The sequence below is a fragment of the Heterocephalus glaber genome, unplaced genomic scaffold, assembly GCF_053883595.1.
Source record: "Heterocephalus glaber isolate CG9 unplaced genomic scaffold, H.glaber_assembly_v1.0 deba00001531, whole genome shotgun sequence".
Classification (NCBI taxonomy): Eukaryota; Metazoa; Chordata; class Mammalia; order Rodentia; family Bathyergidae; genus Heterocephalus; species Heterocephalus glaber.
This window is the reverse complement of record NW_028258329.1, coordinates 18,945,699-18,966,290: the sequence shown is the minus strand read 5'-3', so window position 1 is coordinate 18,966,290 and position 20,592 is coordinate 18,945,699. Positions and strand designations below refer to the sequence as shown.

The 20,592-nt window shown below is 54.8% G+C and overlaps 1 protein-coding gene and 1 long non-coding RNA gene across 6 annotated transcripts in view; one reads left to right on the top strand and one right to left on the bottom strand.

The window, feature by feature from the left end:
• Positions 1-20,592, bottom strand: part of Znf710 (zinc finger protein 710) — a 63,827-nt gene that overhangs the window by 2,656 nt on the left and 40,579 nt on the right. For all 5 annotated transcript variants that reach the window (XM_087188393.1, XM_087188395.1, XM_013075149.3 and 2 more), the window contains 3 exons: positions 6,896-8,384; positions 3,780-3,971; positions 3,286-3,460 (listed from right to left, as the gene is read on the bottom strand). In XM_087188393.1, coding sequence (XP_087044519.1) covers positions 3,286-3,460; positions 3,780-3,971; positions 6,896-8,384 — 1,856 coding nt within the window. The remainder of the gene's footprint in view (positions 1-3,285; positions 3,461-3,779; positions 3,972-6,895; positions 8,385-20,592) is intronic.
• LOC110350749 (uncharacterized) lies at positions 11,682-17,572 on the top strand. The gene is made up of 4 exons (XR_002397571.2): positions 11,682-12,453; positions 12,694-13,180; positions 14,697-15,039; positions 17,327-17,572. It is a non-coding gene; the product is annotated as an uncharacterized LOC110350749 (long non-coding RNA).

Genomic DNA, 20,592 nt, shown 5'->3' with positions numbered 1-20,592 from the left:
AGACCGGCCCCTCCCTATGGTGTTCTGGGGCCTGGTCCTCCAGGGACAGAGGCACAGTCACAGATGCACATGTGTACATGCACATGTACATACATGCACACCCCCAACGTAGGTTAACACAAGGCAGGGGCTCTGGGAGGGCTCTTGTCATCTTGCCATGTTGAAATCTGAGCATAGAGTCCTTACAGTGGGAACAAACCCAGGTAGAACCACTCCACAGAGGGGACCAGGGTGGGACCTTCGGGTCCTGTAGCTCCCTCCTAAGGGTCTTCTGCCCTGCCCACTGTTTTGGGGGAGCAGACCTCAGCCCATAGGGTGGCCCTGACAACTCCATGTCGAGGTTTGCAACCTTGATACTGAGGATCTTGGGCCAGGAGTGTTTGTTGCCGGGCTGTCCTGTGACTGCAAGATGTTTAGCAGCACCCCTGCCCCTGGCCACTAAATGGCAGTAGTGTCACCCAAGTTGTGACAACCACATGTCACCCATGGGTGCATCACCCCCAGCTAGGTGCCATGAGTCAAAGGGAACCCCACCCCACCCTCTACCAATGAATGGCTCAGGAGTTAACATGTGGCCTGATTCTGGCCAGCAGGTCAGCAGGAAATGCCCACCACAAGCTCTTAGGTTGTTCTATGAGTTCCAGAGAGCTGAGGGGAGTGTGCTATCTTCCATGGGGTGTGATCAAGGAAGCGCAATACCCTGATGGGTACTGGCAGTCATGGCTCTAAAAACAAGTGAAAGTATCTTGGGAAAACTGCCACCTCGGGATCCCTGTCTCCACTATTATATCTCGGTCCTGTCCAGCTGGCTCTGGGGAAAGACACTGGTCCACTTCCACCTTCCTGATTACAAGGTGACCCCGAAGAGTGTATATGGCCTTTGTCTGTACATGAGAGGTGGAGGCTGGGGCCCAGCCCTGCCAGCCCAGGCTCCGCTCTACTCTGAGGTCTGGTGGCCGCAGGAAGGCTGTGAACCTGGGCATCCCCAGTTACTGCCTCCTGGGAAGACCTGTTCCATGACCACCTGGGAACAGGGAAGTAGGGACAGTATCTGGATTGCTCTAATTATTTCTACAAGGGCAAGGTCTGCTCTGTCCTTCCGGAAGTTTGTGATGTGGTGGGTCTGGTGGAACAGCAACTCTCAAATTTCTGCACATGGAACTGAAAGTGCTGATCCCCGGTAGCCACATTCTAGAACCTCTGGGGTCCAGACCCAGGCATCCACACTTAAAAAATTCCTCAGGTGACTCACAAGACCCAGTGCTGTAGGACCCAGGCTAGATAAGGGGTTCAAACTGAGGCCCCTGACAACAGCGTTGGTGAGACCTGGGAATTGTTGGAAATGCAGACCTCTTCAATCTGAAATTCCTAGGGTGAACTGAGCAATTTGTTTCAACAAGCCCTATTGCTGCTCAGAGTTTACCATGTGGGAAGCTGAGGCAGGAGGATCACAGGTTTACGCCCAGCCTGGGCAATCTAGTGATTCGATGAGACCCTACTTTAAATTTTAAAAAAGGACTGGACATGTAGCTCAGTGCAAAGGTCCTAGGTTAAAAAAAAAAAATCTCTGTGCATCAAAAATCATCCAGTGGAGGGGGGCTGGGGATTTAGCTCAGTGGTTTTGCAGTCTGCTGCACAAGTGCAAGGACCCAAGTTCGATCCCCACTACCAAAAATAAAATCATCCAGTGGGCTGGGGATTTAGCTCAGTGGTTCCACCACCTGCCTTGCAAGTGCAAGGACCCAAGTTCGATCCCCAGTACCAAAAAAACAAAAACAAAACCAAAAATCATCCAGGGATCTTTTTGACCAGCTGCTTTGGGCAGGGCTGGAGCCTACATTTCTAGCCAGATCTGGGACAGTGCCACAATGCTGATGCTCATCATGAAGAGCAAGGGGCTACTGAGAGCATTGTAGGCTGCCAACAGGGAACCTCCTTGCCTGCAGGAGCCTTCTAAATATTATTACTATTATTACTAGTTTGGTTTTTTTTTTTTTTTGGCACCGGGGATCGAACTCGGGTCCTTGTGCTTGGGAGGCAGGCGCCAGAACCACTGAGCTAAATCGCCGGCCCACAAGTTTGTTTTTTGAGACAGGGTCTCGTTGTGTAGTTCAGGCTGGCCTTGAACTTGAGGCAATCCTCCTGCCTGAGCCTCCCTAGTACTAGAATTATAAGGATGCATCACCATGCCTGACAGAAGCCTTCTGAGTAGACTACTGAAATACAAAACTTGGCAGGGATTTAGCTCAGTGGTTCTGGCGCCTGCTGTGCAAATTCAAGGTCCTGAGTTCGATCCCTGGTACCAAAAAGAAAAACAACAAAAAAAAACCAAACCCAAATCAGCTCCTGTCAGAAACCCCAGGCATTCCCGGTCAGCTGCACCCAAGCCAAGCTCAGGGTTATGGCAGCGGTTTTGGTTTTGCCAAACGGTCGCACACAGCTGCTGCTGAGGAAGCTCTGGCCACATGAGGAGCCTTCCTTCACCAAGCGTCCTCGGCTCCCTCTTCCCACACACTCCTGAGGTGGCCTTGCCCACAATGAGGACAGAGACTGGGGGTCAGCTCTGGTGGCACTTATGGCAGAAGCGCCTTGGTACTGCTGACCAACGCGGGAGGAAGGGCTTCTGCTGACAGCAGATGTTTCCTAACAACTTCGGAGCTGCCCAGCTCTGGATGTCCCAGCTGTGGGACATTTGCCTCCTCCTGCACATGTGGGTTACACTCACTTTGGCAGGTACTGTGAAGAGTAATTGGCTGTGTTACCCTCTTTGCTCTGGCTGCTGGGAAGCTCACCCCCCTCCACATGTCTATAGCTCCTCCATGGCAACCTACTGGGCTTTCCCTTATCTTTCCAGGTGCCATGTCCCCCTTTTGTTACTTTCTTTCCCACCTGCTTATTTTAAATGTTATCTCTGTCACCTCCTCTGGGTTGTGATCTTGCTTGAGTTACCTAACTCTCTGTCCTTCGGCTTCTGCAGCTGTAGGTTGGGGTGATAACAGACCAGGCTCACTGTGAGGACCACATGAGTTACACAGCAGTCAATAAATGGAAGTTACTGCTTTTATTATTTTTTTTGTGAGCCCAGAGGAGCCCTTGGAAGAAGACACAGATGCCTGCCATCATCGCCAGGCCAGGCCTCCTGGATCGCCCCACTCCGGCCCTGAGCCTGCTCAAGGGAGCTCTCAGCCTTGGCCAGCCGCCCCTCGGCCCTACCTGGATGAGGGGCTGTTGAGGGCATGGCACTAGAGTCAGCCCTGCTTTGTGGCCTGCCTTCAGCCCACCCACCTTGGCTGTCCAGGCCGATGTCCATGACGCCGTGCTTGACCTTCATGTGCCGGCTCAGGTTGCCCTTGAGGTTGAACTTGCTGGAGCAGTAGGGGCACTTGAAGGGTTTGCTGCCCGCGTGCAGGTGCATGTGGCCCAGCAGGTTGTACATGCGGTTGAAGGACTTGCCGCATACCTGCAACACCCAGGTGCTGTCAGCCTGAGGACTGGCCCAGCCCCCGCCCACTGCTGGTGCCCAGAGCCCACTGCGATGGCGCCTCTGCTGTCCTTTCCTGTGTGGTCCCAGGGGCCCGAGAGGCAGAAAAACAGGCTGTCCTTTCTGCACTGGGGTCATCAGAAATGGCACAGGTCTCTGCCACCCGGAGTTCTGGACCTAGGCCCTTGGTTCTGTTCCACGACCTTCAGCAAGGTCTCCAGCTCCAGAGAAGTCTCAATGGCAGCATCTGGGCCCAGGACCCCAGCTCCCCCCAGCCTCCCCTCGGGGCTCACCCTACCTTGCACTTGAATGGCTTCACAGGCGAGTGTACAATCATGTGGGTCTTGAGGGTCTGCTTCTGCACAAAGGTCTTGAAGCAGATGTGGCACTGGTAGGGCCGGACGCTGGTGTGGATCAGCATGTGCCGCTTCATGTTGGCCTGCAGGGTGAACTCCCGGCCACAAACCTCACACTTGAACTCCTTCACACCCTGGGGAGAGGGGCGAGGTCAGGGCAGGCCTGGGCCACTACAGGGGAAGTGACTCGCCTCGGGGGAAGGCTTCAGGGCCTTGGTGATCCAGAGGCACATTCCCAACCGGGACCACCTGCTTGAAACCACCAGGAGAGCGCCGGCAGGACCTCACTCCAGGAAGCCTTCTGGAAAGGCAGATTCTGGTTTCTAGCTGAGCAGGTGGTGCCTGCTCACCAGGGTGGGTGTGCATTCATCCACGAAATAGCCTTCAACCTCACTTACTACAATCCAGCACCTGGGACCTGCTGTCTCAGGGACACAGCCTTCACCTGGTGGCCCTGGCCTACTCCATCAATGAAGGACATGTGTGTGTTTTTTCTCCTCACTGATGCCTCCTGGTGGTCTTTCTGGTCCACCGCCGCTTGAGAGTAAAGCTACACCCCACCACACCTAGGACTGTATGGACTCGAGCTCTCAACACCTTGGAGTTCATCCAGGGACTCCTTGAGGGGCAGCTTCTAACCCTCCCTGGTGACAAGAGCCACTGGCAGTTGTTGTTCCCATGCAGGCTCTCAGGACCCTCCCTGGAGTCTAATGCCATGGGGACTGTGGTGGCCTGGGAACTTTTATTCTCAACAGGTGTCTCCAGAATGATTCTTATCACCCATAGCTCTGGGACAATCAGCTTTGGGAGAACCTCGGGCTTGGGGTCCGCATGCTTCCCTGGGTGAGCACTGTGGCTCCATCTGCAGTCTGGAAGAGTTGGGGTCAAAGCTGGCAGCCATCCTCTCCTCGGTGAGCTGGTAATTTAAGAGGAGCCCAGTGGGGCCAGGGATGTAGCACAGTGCCTGCCTGGCAAGCTTGAGGTCCTGAGTTTGATCCCCAGTACCTGCCCCCCCCCCCCAAAAAGAGGAACCCAATGAGACAGATCTGTGTCCACAGGTACAACTACTGCCCATACACTTGTCCTGCACAACATTTTTTATTATGTATCTAGTGCTGGGGGTTTGGCCCAGGGTCAGTATTCTACATTTTATGGACCCTTGTCCCTTTCTCTTAGCACCCTAGAGAGATGTCATACACGTACGTGGCCACCAGGGGGCCCTGCCACCCAGGAGTCTGAGCACATAATGTGCATGGTGTACAGATTTAGGCTGATGCTAGGGATGTTTTCAGTTTTATTAGCTTTTGAGTTTTTGCTCTCAGGTTTTCTTCATAGTACTTTTCTATCTTTAAAAAAATTTTTTTAATCTTTTAATACTGTGCTCACTTGCGGGCATTCTGAAGTCTTCTAGTAGAGGAGAAAGGTCAAATATAACAGCAGATGGACTATCTCCTTCATTCTCTCTCTGACAGTCAGTCCCCAAATCCGTGCAGTGCTACACTTTAGGCAGCCGCCACCCATCGACTAGAGGAGCCCTGGCAGTGACACCTGCCAAGATCATCCCTGTCCTAGCAGAGGGGGCCCTCAGGGCTGGAGAAGGCTGGGCTGGGAGGCTGCTGTTCTCCCCACTCCCTATCATGTCCCAGTGATAGCTGGGCCCCAGGGGGAGCACCTCCTCCATCACAAGCAGGGAGGAAGTGCCCCAAAGGGTCAGCCACGAGGCAGAGAGGGACCTTGGGCCCTGAGAGACCTTGTTTTGCTTGCCTGGACCTGAGGGCCTCAACGAGGCCACTCTGTGGGGACGGGTCCAAGTAAGGTCTGGGACACAGTCTTCTGTACTCACAAACCGCTCTGCCTTGCTTTGCTATACTCTAGAACCACTGTCTTAAATGCTTTTCTTCCCTGTCTTCCCCTTAACACCCAATGTATTTGGCCTACTCCTAAAGGGAAGCCACAGGTTTTGATGTACTTCTGTAAAGATGAGGGACAAGGGATGCACTTCTAGCCATGGAGCCCATCTCCCTCTGGCATCCTGGTCTGTCTCAGGCCTCAGGCCTCCCATCTGGAAAATGGAAGATTAGGTTATGTCAATTATTCTCAAATTGTGTTCCTTGCATCCTGCAAGGGTTCTGCCAACATTTCACTCAGAACCTTTTTTTGTGTGTGTGAGACAGGGTCTCGCTATGTAGTTCAGGTGGGCCTTGAACTCACTATGTAGCCCAGGCTGGCCTCAAACACACAATGATCCTCTTGCCACAGCCTCCTGAGTGCTGGGATTATAGGCATGTACCACCAGGCCCAGCCCTAAAATAATTCTTTTTAATTAATAAGTAAAGTTTTACTATTTATTAATTGAGACAGGGTCTTGTGATGTAGTCCAGGCTGCCCTTAAACTTGTGATCCTCCTGCCTCAGCCTCCTGAGTGATGGGATTACAGGTATGTGCCACCACACCCAGCTAAAGTTTTACTACTATATTAAAAAACCAGTTCCAGCTGTGCATTACACCTGTAATCCCTTACTTGGGAGGCTGAGGCAATAGGGTTTCAAGTTTGAGGTTGGCTTGGGAAGCCCACTGGGACTGTATCTCAAAACAGCATTTAAAAAGGGGGTGGGGATGTAGCTCAATGGCAGAGCACTTGCCTAGCACATGTAAGGCCCTGAGTTTGATCGTCAGCCTCTCAAAAAAGAAAAATCTAATTTCAATTATATTTCTAATACTCATCAAGATAAATTTATACATGTAAAAATCTTCCTTCCTACCTTCTTTTTTGAAGTACTGGAGATTGATCCCAGGATCTTTGCACTGAGCTACACCCCTAACCCCTTTTTGAGACAGGGTCTTGCTAAATCACTAAGTTGCCAAGGCTGGGCTTGAACTTGTGATGTGCCTGCCTCAGCCTCCCAGAGTGCTGAAATTGCCTGCACTGCCATGCCTGGCTATCCTAATGCTTACCAACAACTGCTGGTGTGTACCCCAATTAAGCTGTCTCACCCAGGGCTCTGAGCATCCCAGATGACGGCAGGCAGGAGGGCAGGTGGTACCGGCGCCCCCTTACCTTGTGGGTGAGCGAGTGCTGCTTGAGGTGGTGGATCTGGCTGAACTCCATGCCGCACTCGGTGCACACGAAGGGCCGCACATTCTGGTGCTTGAGCATGTGGTTCTGCAGCTGGCTGCGGTAGTGGAAGGACTTGTCACACTCGAGGCACTGGTACAGGGTGGGGCCCTGGTGGGAGGCCAGGTGGCGCTTGAGCTGGGTCAGGGTGGAGAAGTCCAGGCCGCACTCGACACACACGTGGCAGCGGCCACTCTCGTGCTTCACCTCGTGAGCCTTGAGCTCGCTGGGGTAGGCGAAGCCACGGCCACAGAAGTGGCAGCTGTAGGGCTTGACCTCGGAGTGCAGCAGCATGTGGCGCTTGAGGTGGCTGGTCTGTGTGAAGGCCTTATGGCACACCTGGCACTTGTGGGGCCGAGTGCCCTGGTGCGTGAGCAGGTGCGTCTGCAGGTGGCTGGGCTGCTTGAAGAGCTTGCTGCAGTGCGGGCACGAGTGGGGCTTGATGCCGTTGTGGCCGAGAATGTGCGTCACCAGGTTGTACTTGGACGTGTAGGACTTCTCGCACATGCGGCACTGCCAGCGCTTCTGCCGGTCGCCCGCCTCCACCAGGTAGGAGTCGTCGATCTGCACATTGATGTCCAGCCGGTCCAGCTGGGCTTTCTTGTGGCGCTCCACGGTGGAGCCTGTGGCATCTGGCTCAAACTCGCCCACCTCCTGCCACACAAAGCCCTGCTCCGGCTTCACAGGCTCTGGGGAGGCCATGGTGGGGACCTTGGGATCACTCAGGGGGGCCAGGTGGGGTGGCTCAAAACCGCACTCCGCAGGCAAGGCCTCTGGCCCAGGCAGTGCCATGCTGGGCTCAGGGAAGCTGTCCCGGCCTGGGTCGGGAAAGTGAGGGTCATAGGGGGCCACATCCAGCTCCGTCCTTGGAGTTCGAGGCAGATGCCGGAGTGTCCGGGGCTTGCGGCTGAAGGTGCTGAGGTCGATCATCTTGACGGCGCTGCTCTGCACCAGGGCCTCACAGCCACCCCCGGCTACCTCGGCAGGGACCTCGGGCGGCCCTGCATCCTTGTCATCCCCAGGCACGGAGACCTCATAGACCTCCTGCTCCTCTTCCTCCTCCACCTTCTCGAACTTGACCTTGGGCACCAGCCGCACAGGCGGCCGGGTCTTCCGCCGGGTGTGCTTCTCGAAGGCCGCTTCCACTTCTAGCACCTCCTCCTCCGCTGGCTCCTCCAGGGCCTGCCCGTTGCAGGCCAGCTGGTAGACATTAGGGCCTGGTGGCCGGGGCTCCCCGATGGCTGCCCCCGACAGCTCAGGCCCTAGGTCTGGGTAGAAGGCTTCGGCGCTTATGGTGGCTCCGAAGAGCTCATTTTCTGAGACCAGGCCCAGCACGGCAGCCTGGGCCAAGGACAGCACCACCACGGCATCTGTCTGTGTCCCTGAGTCCATGAAGCCCTCCATCCCTCGGCGGCTGGCTAGGAGGGCATTGCTGCGAAGGAGAAGGAGAAAGGTCAACGCTGCTGGCTCAACACGTGGTATGGATGAGGGCCAGGCTAACCTAGGGTGTCGGCCCAATGCCTCTCTACTCTGCCTTTGGGAACAGGACACACCTGTAATTATGGGGAGCAATGACACTTCTGTGTCTACCATCTCCTCTGTTGCCCTGTGGGTGCCCTGCCCCACCCCGCCTCGATCTTCCCATCTGTAAAATGGGGAGGGTGGGTTTCCTGAGTGGCTTTCAACCTCCATCCTGCAGGCCCTTGAAGAAGTTCTCAGAAATCTGATTGAAAAATGCAAAAAATAACAATTCTATGGTTTTTAAAAACTGGCTTAAAAATCCACCTACTCAAATGTGCTACGCACCACATTCTGGCACTGAGGAGTCCTACTGGCCATACTGCTAAGGTAATTAACTTCGCAGACTGGAGTCTGTACCAGGAGGGAGGTGTTAGACAGGTGTCACCACGTGTGACACCTGGGCTGTGTGAGTGGGGAAACACATATACAACAATAAATTAGGTGCCCCAACACCAAGTGCCTGTCTATCACACAGGTCACTGTTCTTCTCAACTAGCTCCATGTTACACATTTAAATATCTAAATTTACACTGATGAAAATGTGGCTTCTATTTGATTTATACATCCGGCTCCCTGACAGCCACCAGGCTCGGGGCCCCTGCGTTCCCTCGAAGTCTCTGATCTCACAGGTTCTGGTAAACTGTGCCCTCCAGCTCAGGTACAAACCCCAGCAGGAGGATTCCAAGTTTGGGCCCAGCCTGGGCAATTAGTTAAGAGCTTGTTTCAATAAAAATAAAAGGGCTGAGGATATGGCTCAGTGTGGAGGCCCTGGGTTCCATCCTGAGTACTGGGAAAATAAGGTCCCCCTGCCAACAGGCTCTGCCTGCCCTCGGCCCACCCCTTCAGCCTACCCCGGGCTCCCCAGGACTGTGATGCAGCGGCCATGTGCCTGTGGATGTGTGGAGCCTCCTCCAGGGCCCAGGTCCCCAGGTCCCCAGCCCCGCCTGGCTCAGTGCCCAGCTCACGCTGGGGAAGGCATGGCACTGCTGGGCGATCCTGGACTCCAGGGCCGAGCACATGGCGGCCGGCAGCCCTTCCTGAGGAAACCAGCCCAGGCTAGTGGCACTCTCCCTCCACCAGCTTCCCCTTCCTGTGGCCGCCTAAAAATACCCCAGACAGGATTAACCTCCTTGGAACAGACACTGAAGATTACACCATCAAGCTTCAAGTGGGGCTCTCAGACTGGGGGAGCTCAGGGTCCATTTGGGACAGAACCCCCACCCTCATGCCAGCTGCTAGAAAGGGCACAAGACCAGGAATCTGTAGACAGCCTGGCTTTAGGTCCCAGCTTACTCACTCACAAGTGATTAAACAAAGTCACTTCAACATCACTTCTACACTTCAGTGTTCCCATCTAAAGAATGGGGATGAGACACCCACCCAGGCAAAGGTGTGCAGCAGGCCCCAGAAGTTATATGGCAGCTGAAGGGACTTAGCTCATCAGAGTCCTAACCCGGAGTGAAGAGCTCCCGAGACAGCCCTGGGGCTGAGATGGCCCGTCCTGGGGCCAAGTCAGCAAAGTTTCAGGTACAGCACGGACAGCCTTGGGAGAGAGCAAGCTGAGTGAAGAGGGCCCTGTCCCCGCCAGCCCACAGAGGGGATCCGCTATGTCTACCCCCGCTGCCCATTTCCTGAGCCCCGCCTCCTGTCACCCTGACGCAGCAACCAGTAGCAGCCCTCCGGTCTGCTGTGGCTTTGAGCAAACAATGCACTCAGCATTTTTTCTAGACTTCCCCAAAGGCGGGACCTAGGAAGAGGAGGAACTGAGCACCACAGCAAGGCCTGTGCTTGGGGCTGGGTACTGGATTCTGAGTTCAAATGTGAGCCCTGCAGTTAATTAGCTGGGTGACCTGTGGCAAGTCCAGACTTGTCCAAGCCTCCACTCCTCATCTCTGTGGAGGGGGAAAGGGTTGCTGACTCAGGGTAGCAAGGAGAGATGAGGACATTGGTGTAGGCTTTAGACCCTTTCTTGGGCTTTACTCCGAAGGCCAATAGCACCCCCTATCCATGACCTCAGAGAATGGGGCAAGGAAACATCACCCTAGAGAGGGCAAAAGGCCAGTCCACAGTGAGAGCTGGAGCACAGGTCTGGTGCGGTGCCTACTGGGAGGAGACCCATTGACATGGGGGCCCATGCCTCAGCCTCCCCATCCTTACTGTCACACAAGGACAACGCATGCAAACCCAGCCTGTCTTGGACAGCCATGTCTGCTCTCCCCCAGGGGCAGGGGCCCAACCAGAGACCTGGCCTTTGAGGGCTTTATGCCCAGGTGGGGGCAGAGGTGGGCATGGAGCAGTGCCAACAATGAACCACAAACATGGGCCAAACGCTAGCTTATCGTTACTTCCGGCTCTCAGGGAGCCATTTAATCCTATAGCAATCCCACCTGGTGTGGAAGTAGGAAACCCCCCCCCCCCGCCGCCCCTGCTTCCACTGCCCAGTCCATGGGTTAGAGCCGGGTCTGCAGCCAGGCCTCCTCAGCAATCGGGAGCCAGCTGGTTGCCAGAGCCCAGCAGGAGCACCCTCGCCAGACCTGGGCCACCGCACTGTCATTCTCCATCTGTCCTGGCACATGAAGCCAGGTGGAGGGGATGGGGCCCTGAGGGTCTCTGGGTCCACGTGGCCAGCAGGTACCACTTCCTTTCAAGGGGACAGACCCTTGCGTGAGCCCTGCAACCTGTGCTGTACTGTCCCAAGCAGGTGCAGGCCATGTGTTCCCATGTGTGAGATAAACAGGACAGGGACTCTGGCCTGCACCTTCCCATAGGTGTCTTCCTTCTGTCTACACTGCACAATGAGTAGAAACTGTCCTCTCCTCCTTGGGCCAGCATCTGGGTTCCTCTTCCCCATACTGTGGTTCCTTCTCACAGGCTGTGGCCCTTCTGCTTCATACCCAGCGGGCTGCCCAGGGCAGGAACAGAGCCTGCCAGGTGCCCCCAGGCCCCAAGGCAACCTGCCTAGGGCCCCAGTGATCTCCCACCTCAGGGCAAGGCCCATACCACCTGGACTTCTCACAGAGCCCTGGGCTGTCCATAGCCTGGGCTGGTGACACCAGGTGTCCCTAAGCTCCCTGCAGCTCAACCTCCTACCAGCACCCTGGAGTCCCCAGGGCAGGGAGACAGTAAATGGTACAGACAGGGACAGTGAAACAGGAGCTGGCAAAGTGTGGATGTGCTGGGGGAGGGGAAGTCCTGGAGGGAAGGAGGGAGGGAGGGAGACACAGAGAGAGAGGGAGAGGGGGTTAGGGAGGGATGGAGGGAGAGAGCGAGCCAGGGGGGAGGGGGAAGGGGAGCCTGAGCTGGGAGAAGAAAGGCAGGGAGGGAGGAAAGAGAGACACACACACAGAGACAGACAGAGAGAGAGAGAGAGAGAGAGAGAGAGAGAGAGAGAGAGAGAGAGAGAGAGAACAGGGGAGGGGGAGGGGACACTGAAAGCCAAGACTGCCCTACTTCCTAGGTTTGAGCGTCACCCCTGGGGCCAGGCCCGCCCCTGAGGAGGAGCACACAGGAGACCTTCCCACCCCGGGTCTCTCACTGCTACTTTACTTACTGCTTTGCCCGCTCCTCCATTGTACCATGGTTCACATAACCACTGATGTCAGCCCTGTGACCCTGGACAAGCCCACTGCCCCCCTCCACCTCAGTTTCCTTATCTGTAAAATAGGCACAAGGCCCACTTGGAAGACCTTGTCTACCTGCCTGTGGTGCAGGGTCCCCTCCTCAAGATGCAGGGTGCCTGCTCTCATCCCCCAGTTCCCTCCTATGGAATCCCCTTCACACCCTGGCTCTGGGGTGGTGGCCCCTAAGGCCTGGCCTGGCCTGGGGTTGGTGAGACAAGAGCCATTTTGAACCAACAGGACCTGGTTGGTGACGGGGATCTGCTTCAAACTCCCAGCACCAGAGACACTGTCCAAAAGCTGCTGAGGACACAGGACACTCATCATGACTGGTTTAGTTTGATGACCACTCCTTGAGGCCCGGTAGGTCCTGGCTCCCCAGTGCAACCTCAGTAGTAACCAGGGCTTATGCTGGGGGACAGGTTTGCTTGGTTTTTTTTGGTACCGGGGATCAAACTTGGACCTTACACTTGCGAGGTGGGTGGTGGAACCATTGAGCTAAATCCCTGGCCCTACTTGTTTTTGGTGGTACTGGGTATTGAACCCAGGGCCTTTCCATTGAACTACACACCCAGCCCTTTTTCATTTTTATTTTTGAGACAGGGTCTTGCTAGGTCTCTAAGCTCCCCAGGCTGGCCTTCAACTTGTGATCTTCCTGCCTCAGCCTCCCAAAGGGCTGGGATTACAGGTATGTGCCCAGGTCCAGTTCTGCCCTTTGGTCCCTTGATGGTGGCCTTGAATCACCAGGATCTAATCCTGCAACTGAGCCATTGATGAGTGCCCATCAGGTAGCAGGTAGTGTACACAACAGGAGCAAAATAAAGTTCCTGCCCTCCTGGGGCTGACCTGACAAGGTTTGGGGAGGCAGGAGTCACCACCCTGCATGACACTGCTGGGCCTGAGTGACACTCAAGCCCCTTGGGATGTGATCCTGCCTTCCCTTTCTGGCCCATTTCTAGCTGTGCTCTGCCCTTTGCCCCAAGGAGGGGAGAGGGAATTCTGGGCTCTGGATGGTTGAGAAGACTCGCACAGGCTCCACCTGACAGCAAGGCCGCCCATTTCTGCTGCTGTCCTCCCTGCGGACCTGGAGGTACACTGTGCTTGTGTTCTGGGGAGGAGGTGGAAGCAAGCAATGGTTGTGCAAGCCACAGCTCCCTGTCAAGTCTCACTTCTGCTCAGCCGCACGGACTGGGTGCTGTGGTGCCGGGCGGGGGGGGGGGGGGGTGCAGGGGAGGGCTGGCTCAGGGGAAGTGTGTGAGTTTCTTCCTCTCTGGATTCACTCTCTGCCTCAGCTTCCCCTTTCTCTGTGGACAGATTTGCTGAAGCCCAACTCCAGGAGCCAGAGTGGCCGGACCACCAACAAAACAGGGCTCTGATGCTCCCCTTCCCTTTTCTTCCTTACTTATTTTTAAGTGGGGTCTTACTGTGCAGCCCAGGCTGGCCCTGAATTTCTGGGCTAAAGTGATCCTCCTGCCTCAGTTTCCTAAGTAGCTGGGACTGACTATAAGTATGTGCTTCTATGCCTGGCTTACCTCCTTCTTCTTAAAATATAAAGAAACTGCGGTTCAGGGAGGGAAGGGACTGGTTCAAGGTCCCACAGTGAGATGGTACTAAGCAAGGCCTAGAACACAGGCCTCTGGCCTGGCCACCTCCTCTCACCCTTGTTCTGTGGGATGCTGTTTGCACGCCTCAGCCCAAGGCCGTCCTATCAGGCACCTCTCCTACCCCTGGGCTGACTGGCTTCAGCCAGGACAGCCCTTCCCTGGCACTAGAAATTCCCTGGAATTTTCTTCCCCTGTGGCATCTGGAGCCACCCCCCAGGAAGTGTTCTGGTCAGGCCAAGGGCCCCTTCCCCTGCCTGAGACCATCAATGAGGTGGCTGTTTTATTTTGCTTTATTCTCTGTGATGCTGGACATGGAACCCAGGGCCTTGAGCATGCTGGCAAGGCTCTGCCATGGAGTTGCAGCCCAGCCTGGGATGGTTTACGTCCTGGGTCCTTGTGGCTGTACCCAGCTGTCTGGTCAAACACTCATCTAGATGGTGATGTAAATGTACTCTGTAGACGTGGTTAACATTCATAATCTGACTGAGTAAAGCAGGTAACCCCCGTAGCGTGGGTGGGCCTCATCAAATCAGTGGAAGGCCTTAAAAACCACTGTTTCCCCAGAAGAAATTGTGCCTCCAACTGTAACCTACAAATCCTGCCCGAGTTCCCTGCCTGCTGGCCTGCTCTGCAGATTTCGGACTTGCCAGCCCCCACAATCACATGAGCCAATTTCTTAAAATAAATCTGCTGTGTACCTCTCTCTCTCTCTCTCTCTCTCTCTCTCCATGTATATCTCCTCTTGGTTCTATTCTCTGGTGCACTCCGGCTGATACAGTCATGTTGATTCATAATTGGATCTGTTTATGAGGCCTGTTTCCCTGCCGCAGACAGCGGGCAGTGGGCGCAGAGATCAGAGGGCCTTGAGAGGGAATATGGGAGCAGAGTGGGGATGAGGAGGAGGGAAGGCAGCTGATAGTTGTCACCACGGGACCAAGAATGAATGAATGAGACCAAGAGGGAGGCGATGGTGCTCAGTGTTCTGTCACCTCTGATCTGAAGTCACAGGTCCCAAGAAGCCATGGCCCCGATCCTCCGCCTACTGAGCCCACACCCAGAGTGGAAGTGTCATGTTCTTTGCTCCCAGAGAGGGACAGTGCTTCCCTGTGGCAGGATGGTGTCCTTGCTGAAGACCCTTCGGGAGAGGCATTCACTGTGGCCTCCCAAGGCTAGTCCTGCAATCTTCACTACAGGGCTTGAAGGAAATTCGGGGACCCACCTGTCCAAGGCTGTCATTTTACAGATGGGGAAACTGAGGCACTGCACCCCCCTCCCCCGGGAGCTCTCAAGTCCTAGTTCGTTTCCTCCACCTGTGCTGAACATGAGCTTCATGTGACCTGCAATGGTATGTGCATTCCATGGTTTGGGGGCTGTGGGCGAGGGTACTGTGGGATGTGGGGAGCAAGGGTTTCCAACACTCAGCCCTCCTGCAGGAAGATACCTTGCCTCAGACACCCAAACAGTCAGTCAAGGGACAGCGAACCGAAACAAGCACCAGGCCCAAACCAACCCACTGCGACATCCACCCTGGGCACCACCGCGATCACACTGGGCCCGCAAGGCTCTTCTCTATTTCCAACCTTCTGCAACACCCCAAACCAGGCCTGGTGTTCTGAGTTCTGAGCAGCTTCAAGTTTAATATTTTTCCTTTTTGGACCTTATACTTTTTAATGGTTTATTAATGATCTGTTTGTGCAATTACTTGCTTAGTATCTGGCATCTCTTAGATGACCGACTCCCAGAGGGCAGCGTCCTGGCCTGTCTGCCCACCTGCCCTGTGTCCCCAGCAGAGTGACACAGAGTACACTGGCGCCCTTTGGAGGAGAGCCGTCTGCAGGGCAGAGAGAGCAGAGAGGCCCCTGGCTTTGGTGGAAACCCTGGGCCTGGGTTCCGTTTCCTGAGCTGAAGGCCCAATTCTTGTTCCCAGGAGAGGCACAGCAGACCTTGGGTTTCTGGCTCTGTCTCTCCTCCAATCCCAGAAGCAAGAAGCACTCTGGTCCCTCAAACAAGGACACTGTGCTAGACCCCCAAATCACCAGCCTAACAAGACAGGGAGAAATAACACCCTGGCCCCTGAGCTTGAAGGGACAAAGATAAGAATCAGAAACAGAGGAGGGACAGTGTGAGCAGTTAATGGAATGTTGGGCCTGTCAGGAGCATGTGCTATTCATAGACCCTGGTGCAGCCCTTTGAGGGTGAGGAGTAGCACTTCCTTCTTACAGCTATGGAAACTGAGGCAGTCCCTACAGGCAGGGGGCGAGGGCCTTATTCTGTTCCCCATCAGGCCGGGCTTTCTGGGTGGCGTCTTCCACCTCTGCCAACCTCAGTTCAGACCCAGGAGCCCCTCATGGCTTCCCTCCCTCTCACCAAGCCGCATCAAGTCCCCCCCACTCGGCAAGCCTTCCAGCCATCTCCATCCTGTCTTCTTCTCCCTCCATTCTTCCCCTCTTCCGTTTCCGTGGCAACCCTATCCTCCACTCAGTCCTGCATTCCCAGCGCATCTCTTTCTCTCCTCTTTCATCTCTCTGCTCATCGCAGGGCAGAGCCCAAATTGCCCCATGTCCCTTGCTTCTGGCCTCTTGCTTCCTTTTACTGTCCTTATATCTCTTTCAATGTTCTCTTGTCATCTCGGGATGACATTTATTTACCTCTTGCTTAAAAATAAAAAAGAAGAAAGGAAGGAAAGGAAAAGAAACCCCATTCCATTAGCCCTGGCTCCTCCTGTCAGGCCTGGCCTCCTTTGTCTTGGGGCTTCACTAAGGGTCAGAGTCCCCACAGTGTAGAGAGGAAGGAGACAGATCCCAGAACGCACTCCCTGCCCACCACAATGGAGGTTTTCTGTTGACCTCAGCGGCATAAGGAAGGAAGCAAACACACAGCCAGACTTGGTGGCGCATGTCTGTAATCCCTGAACTTTGGGAGGCCGAGGAAGAAGGATTCCAAGTTTGAGCCAAACCTGGGCGACTTAATGAATGAGCGAGACTGTGTCTCAAAATGCAAAATTAAAAAGGGCTGGGGATGTAGCTACACAAAGAATGGCAGGTGTGGGAGGGCTCACTCCCTAAGAGGGGCTGAGCCTCCTAAAGGTCAAGTTAGGGGAGAAGCCAGAACCCAGGGTTGAGCCAGGGCAGGACCTACAACATGGCATAAACCAGCCCCCCAAATCCCCGACGACAGTGCTGCCTCAGGTAGGACTTCCCCGGAATTTCCCGAGGTCCAGGGAAACCTAACCATGCCACTGCCTGAGGCTCCTCTTCCAGCCCACACAGTCCACTTTGCCTTGTGCCCGAGACCCAGGGCCTGGGCCCCGGCTGAGGCACACAGCAGATCCTCCATGCAAACATGGTAGGAATTTTCAGTTCTGCAAAGTCTTGAGGGCTGAGTGTGCAGCTCAGGGCAGAGTGCTTCCCTAGTATGTGCAGGGCCCTGGATCCCACCCAAGCCCCACTCCAAAGCCCTCTGTACCATGGTCCTCACCTGCCCTGGGGGGAGGAAGTACCGGCCCTGCCTCTCTATGGGCAACTCTTGCCTTCCTAGATAAAGGCAGAATTAAGAGCTGTCTGCTCTTGGCAGTCAATTGTAGTCATCACTTACTGAGTTCCTATTACGGCATTTTAATTTTCATTTTACAGATGAGCAAACTGAGGCTTGGAGAAGCTGCTCTTTGTCTAAGTGACAAGGCCACTAAGAGATACAGGCAAGACCTGAGCTGATGACATCCATGCTCTTCCTCATGGACTGCACCTCTGCCTATGCCCCATCCGCCCCTCGCCCAGCCTCCTCCCAGCTTCTCCATTGCTGTGTTTAATCTGGAGTGATCAGAAATGACAGGAGAAATAAAGGTCTGGGAAAAGATTTACCAGAGAAAATAAAGCCAGCCGATGATATCTGTGGCCCCAGTGTCATGATGTGACAGGGAGAATAGATCGGCTGGTGGAAAATGGTATCAAGTCCCCTGGAAACCTAAGTCACATAGAGAAGAGAGGGACCTGGGTCTTGAGGAGCCCCACGAGCTGGGTGTCTGGCTGTAGCTAAGAACACTGCTACACAGGGGGCCCTAGTGTCCATCGGAGCCCCAAGTCCTGGGCTCCCAGCCTGCCTGTGACTGACAGCTGCAACTCTTCCCTAAACGCCACACAGCAGCCCAGGGACAGGAGCAAGACCCACTGAGAAGGCAGTGGAGGTGGGGAGGGGACAGGACAGGCGGCTGCTGGCTCTGCAGAGCCCCAGAGGGAGAGGTGGCTGCTCCCGCCCGCCCAGCAGGCCTGTCTTCCACCCAAGTTCTGCCACTGAGCTGTGCATCCTCGGGAAAATTCAACCCCCCAGGGATATGGTGTCCCTGTCTGCAATGGGGACAGAGAAAACACAGGCCCTAATGAGATCATGTTACAGATCACGGCATTTTGGCAATGAAACTCACTGCATAGAGGTGGAAACTGAGGTTCAGGAGTTGAGGGACTTGCTCAAGGTCACCAGATACACCAGAGCATCAGTGAAGGCAGGGTCTAACCTCTATGGCCCAGTAAAGGAGAGAAGCCAGGTGTGCTGGCACTGCCCTGTGATCTCATCACTGTGGAAGGCAGAAGCAGGAGGATCACAAGTTCCAGCCCAACATAGATAACTTAGTGAGACCCTGTCTCAAAAAAATTTTTTGTAAGTATATATATAATGTATATAAAATGCCTGGGGATGTAGCTCAGTGTGAAGGCCTTGGGCTGATTCAATCCCCAGCACTACACACACACACACACACACACACATACACATACACAGAGATAAATAAGGTAAGGGAAATAATGTACCTGATAATGAGGCTGGCAACACACTAAGGACTTACTGCTATTATCATTATTATTATTATTCCTTTCATTATTCACTCCAGGGGTCAGGTGGGCGCTGGGTGCTGGTGGAGCACTAAGATCGCCTGTCTCAAGGACTTCACAGTTTGGTTGAGACAAGATTAAGAACCACAAAACAGGGGTGCAAAATGTGGGGTACCATGAAAGCACAAAATAACAGTGCTTTTTTTTTTTTAACTTAAAGGATTAGAAATGCCCTTCCACAGTGACCAGCGCTCTGAGAGACAGATGCTCAGAGCCAGGGCCACATATGACTGTGGCCTGGCTCTGTCCCTTGCACCTTCCTCGTGTGGGCGTCAGTCTACTTGTCCGTGGCCTAGGGTGAGGGCTCCTCCTGCTGAGAGGTGTCAGGAGGCTGCTGAGATGATGAGAAAGATCTGCAGGGTGCGGTACCTGGGGTTAGGTGGAGGGGCCCTGCTGGCTAGGAAGCCCCCTCCTCAACAGGCTCACAGTGACAATGGGTCCTTCCCTGGCATGGAGAAGGGAAGGAAAAGTGCAGAAGAGCAGTGGGCAGAGGGGCTGCTGGAGCACAAGGCCATGTGAGCAGCATGGCTAGCATGGTGCCCTCTCCCTCCCTGGCAGCCAGCGTGATTCATCCTGGGGTGCCAGCCCCACAGGGCCCCTGGCAGCGCTGCCTCCCAGAGCCGGCGCTGTAATCAACATTTATTTTGCAGTCACCCACACACTCAACGCAGTCCGGATTTATGCCAGGAGAGGAGTGGAGGATGCTGCTCTCATTCACGTAATGCCGCCGTGGTCTTGGGGGAGGGACAGCTGGTGAGCCGCCTTGGCTGGCAGTGTACACACGCACACGCCAGCCACATGCGGCCGTCCATGCAGGCTGTCATTAGCAGCAGGCGGGGGCTACCCAGGGACGCCTTCGTGTGGTGAGGACCGTGCAGAGGGGGAAGAAGTCTAAGCGGCCACACTCAACTGCAGCCTGGATGGAGAGGGGTCAGCGTGCAGGAGGCAAGGGGCTCCTGGGGCAGGAGGAAGCGGTTGCCAGGCAGGCTGGGTCTGCCCCTCACCAAGAGCGATTGAGGAGGCGGCTGGAGCCTGGCAGCACCGGGCAGAGGATCAGAGCGGGGCGAGAGCCAGGACAGGGGCTCACGGGAGGTCCCTGCAAGAGCACAGGCCAGGCTCCAGGACCAAGAAGGGGCTGTGCCCAAGATGGCCAGAGAGGAACTGGTTTCTTTTCCAATCTAGATCACAATTGCTGACATTTAGGGGCCTGACAGGTGGCATGGGGAGTGGGCTCTGGGCCCTGCATCCCAACATGCTGAAACGCAAACACGTGCATGTCACAGTGATTTTAGTGGCGGTGACTAGTACCCAACAAGCAGAGGCCTGGCCTTCCCCAGGGGTCTCAGGGTTTCCTCGTGGCTCTCTCTGCTGTGAGGTCTGAGGGCACTTGGCAGGCTGGGGGCCTTGGGCTAGTAGAATCAGGTTGGCCACTTCCTGGCTATGCAGCCTGGGCCAAGTTGCTCCAACTGAGCCTCAGTTTTCACAACTATAAAATGGGAGCTGCCTCTCCCATAGGATGGTGAAAAAGATCAAATATGTGACACAAATGAGTGTACTTGGGCATTTGAGAAATGGGCAGTCCTGGTTTTTTGTTTTGCAGTACTGGGGCCAGCCATTTTATTTTTATTTTGAGATCAGGTCTTGCTAAGTTGCCCAGGCAGGGCTTGAACTTGTGATCCTCCTGCCTCAGCCTCCCAGATGCTGGGATCACAGGTGTGCACCACCACCATGCCTGGCTTTTCCTAGCTTTAACCATTACAACAGATGTATACACAATATGAATCATCTCAGTACTCGGAATATTCACCTGATCACTAACATTACCTAAATGACATGAAGGAGCACGTGGGAAGAATAATCAAATCAGGCACAAGGAGGGACAGAGATGCTGGCAACCAATCCCAGCGCTCGGAAGGTTCAAACTCAAGTTCTCGGCCCACGAGCAAGTCTTGAGTTGCCAGGGTGCCTGTGGGGCTATGAAGACCCCTTCCTTGTGCCCCCAGTGGGATGAGAGG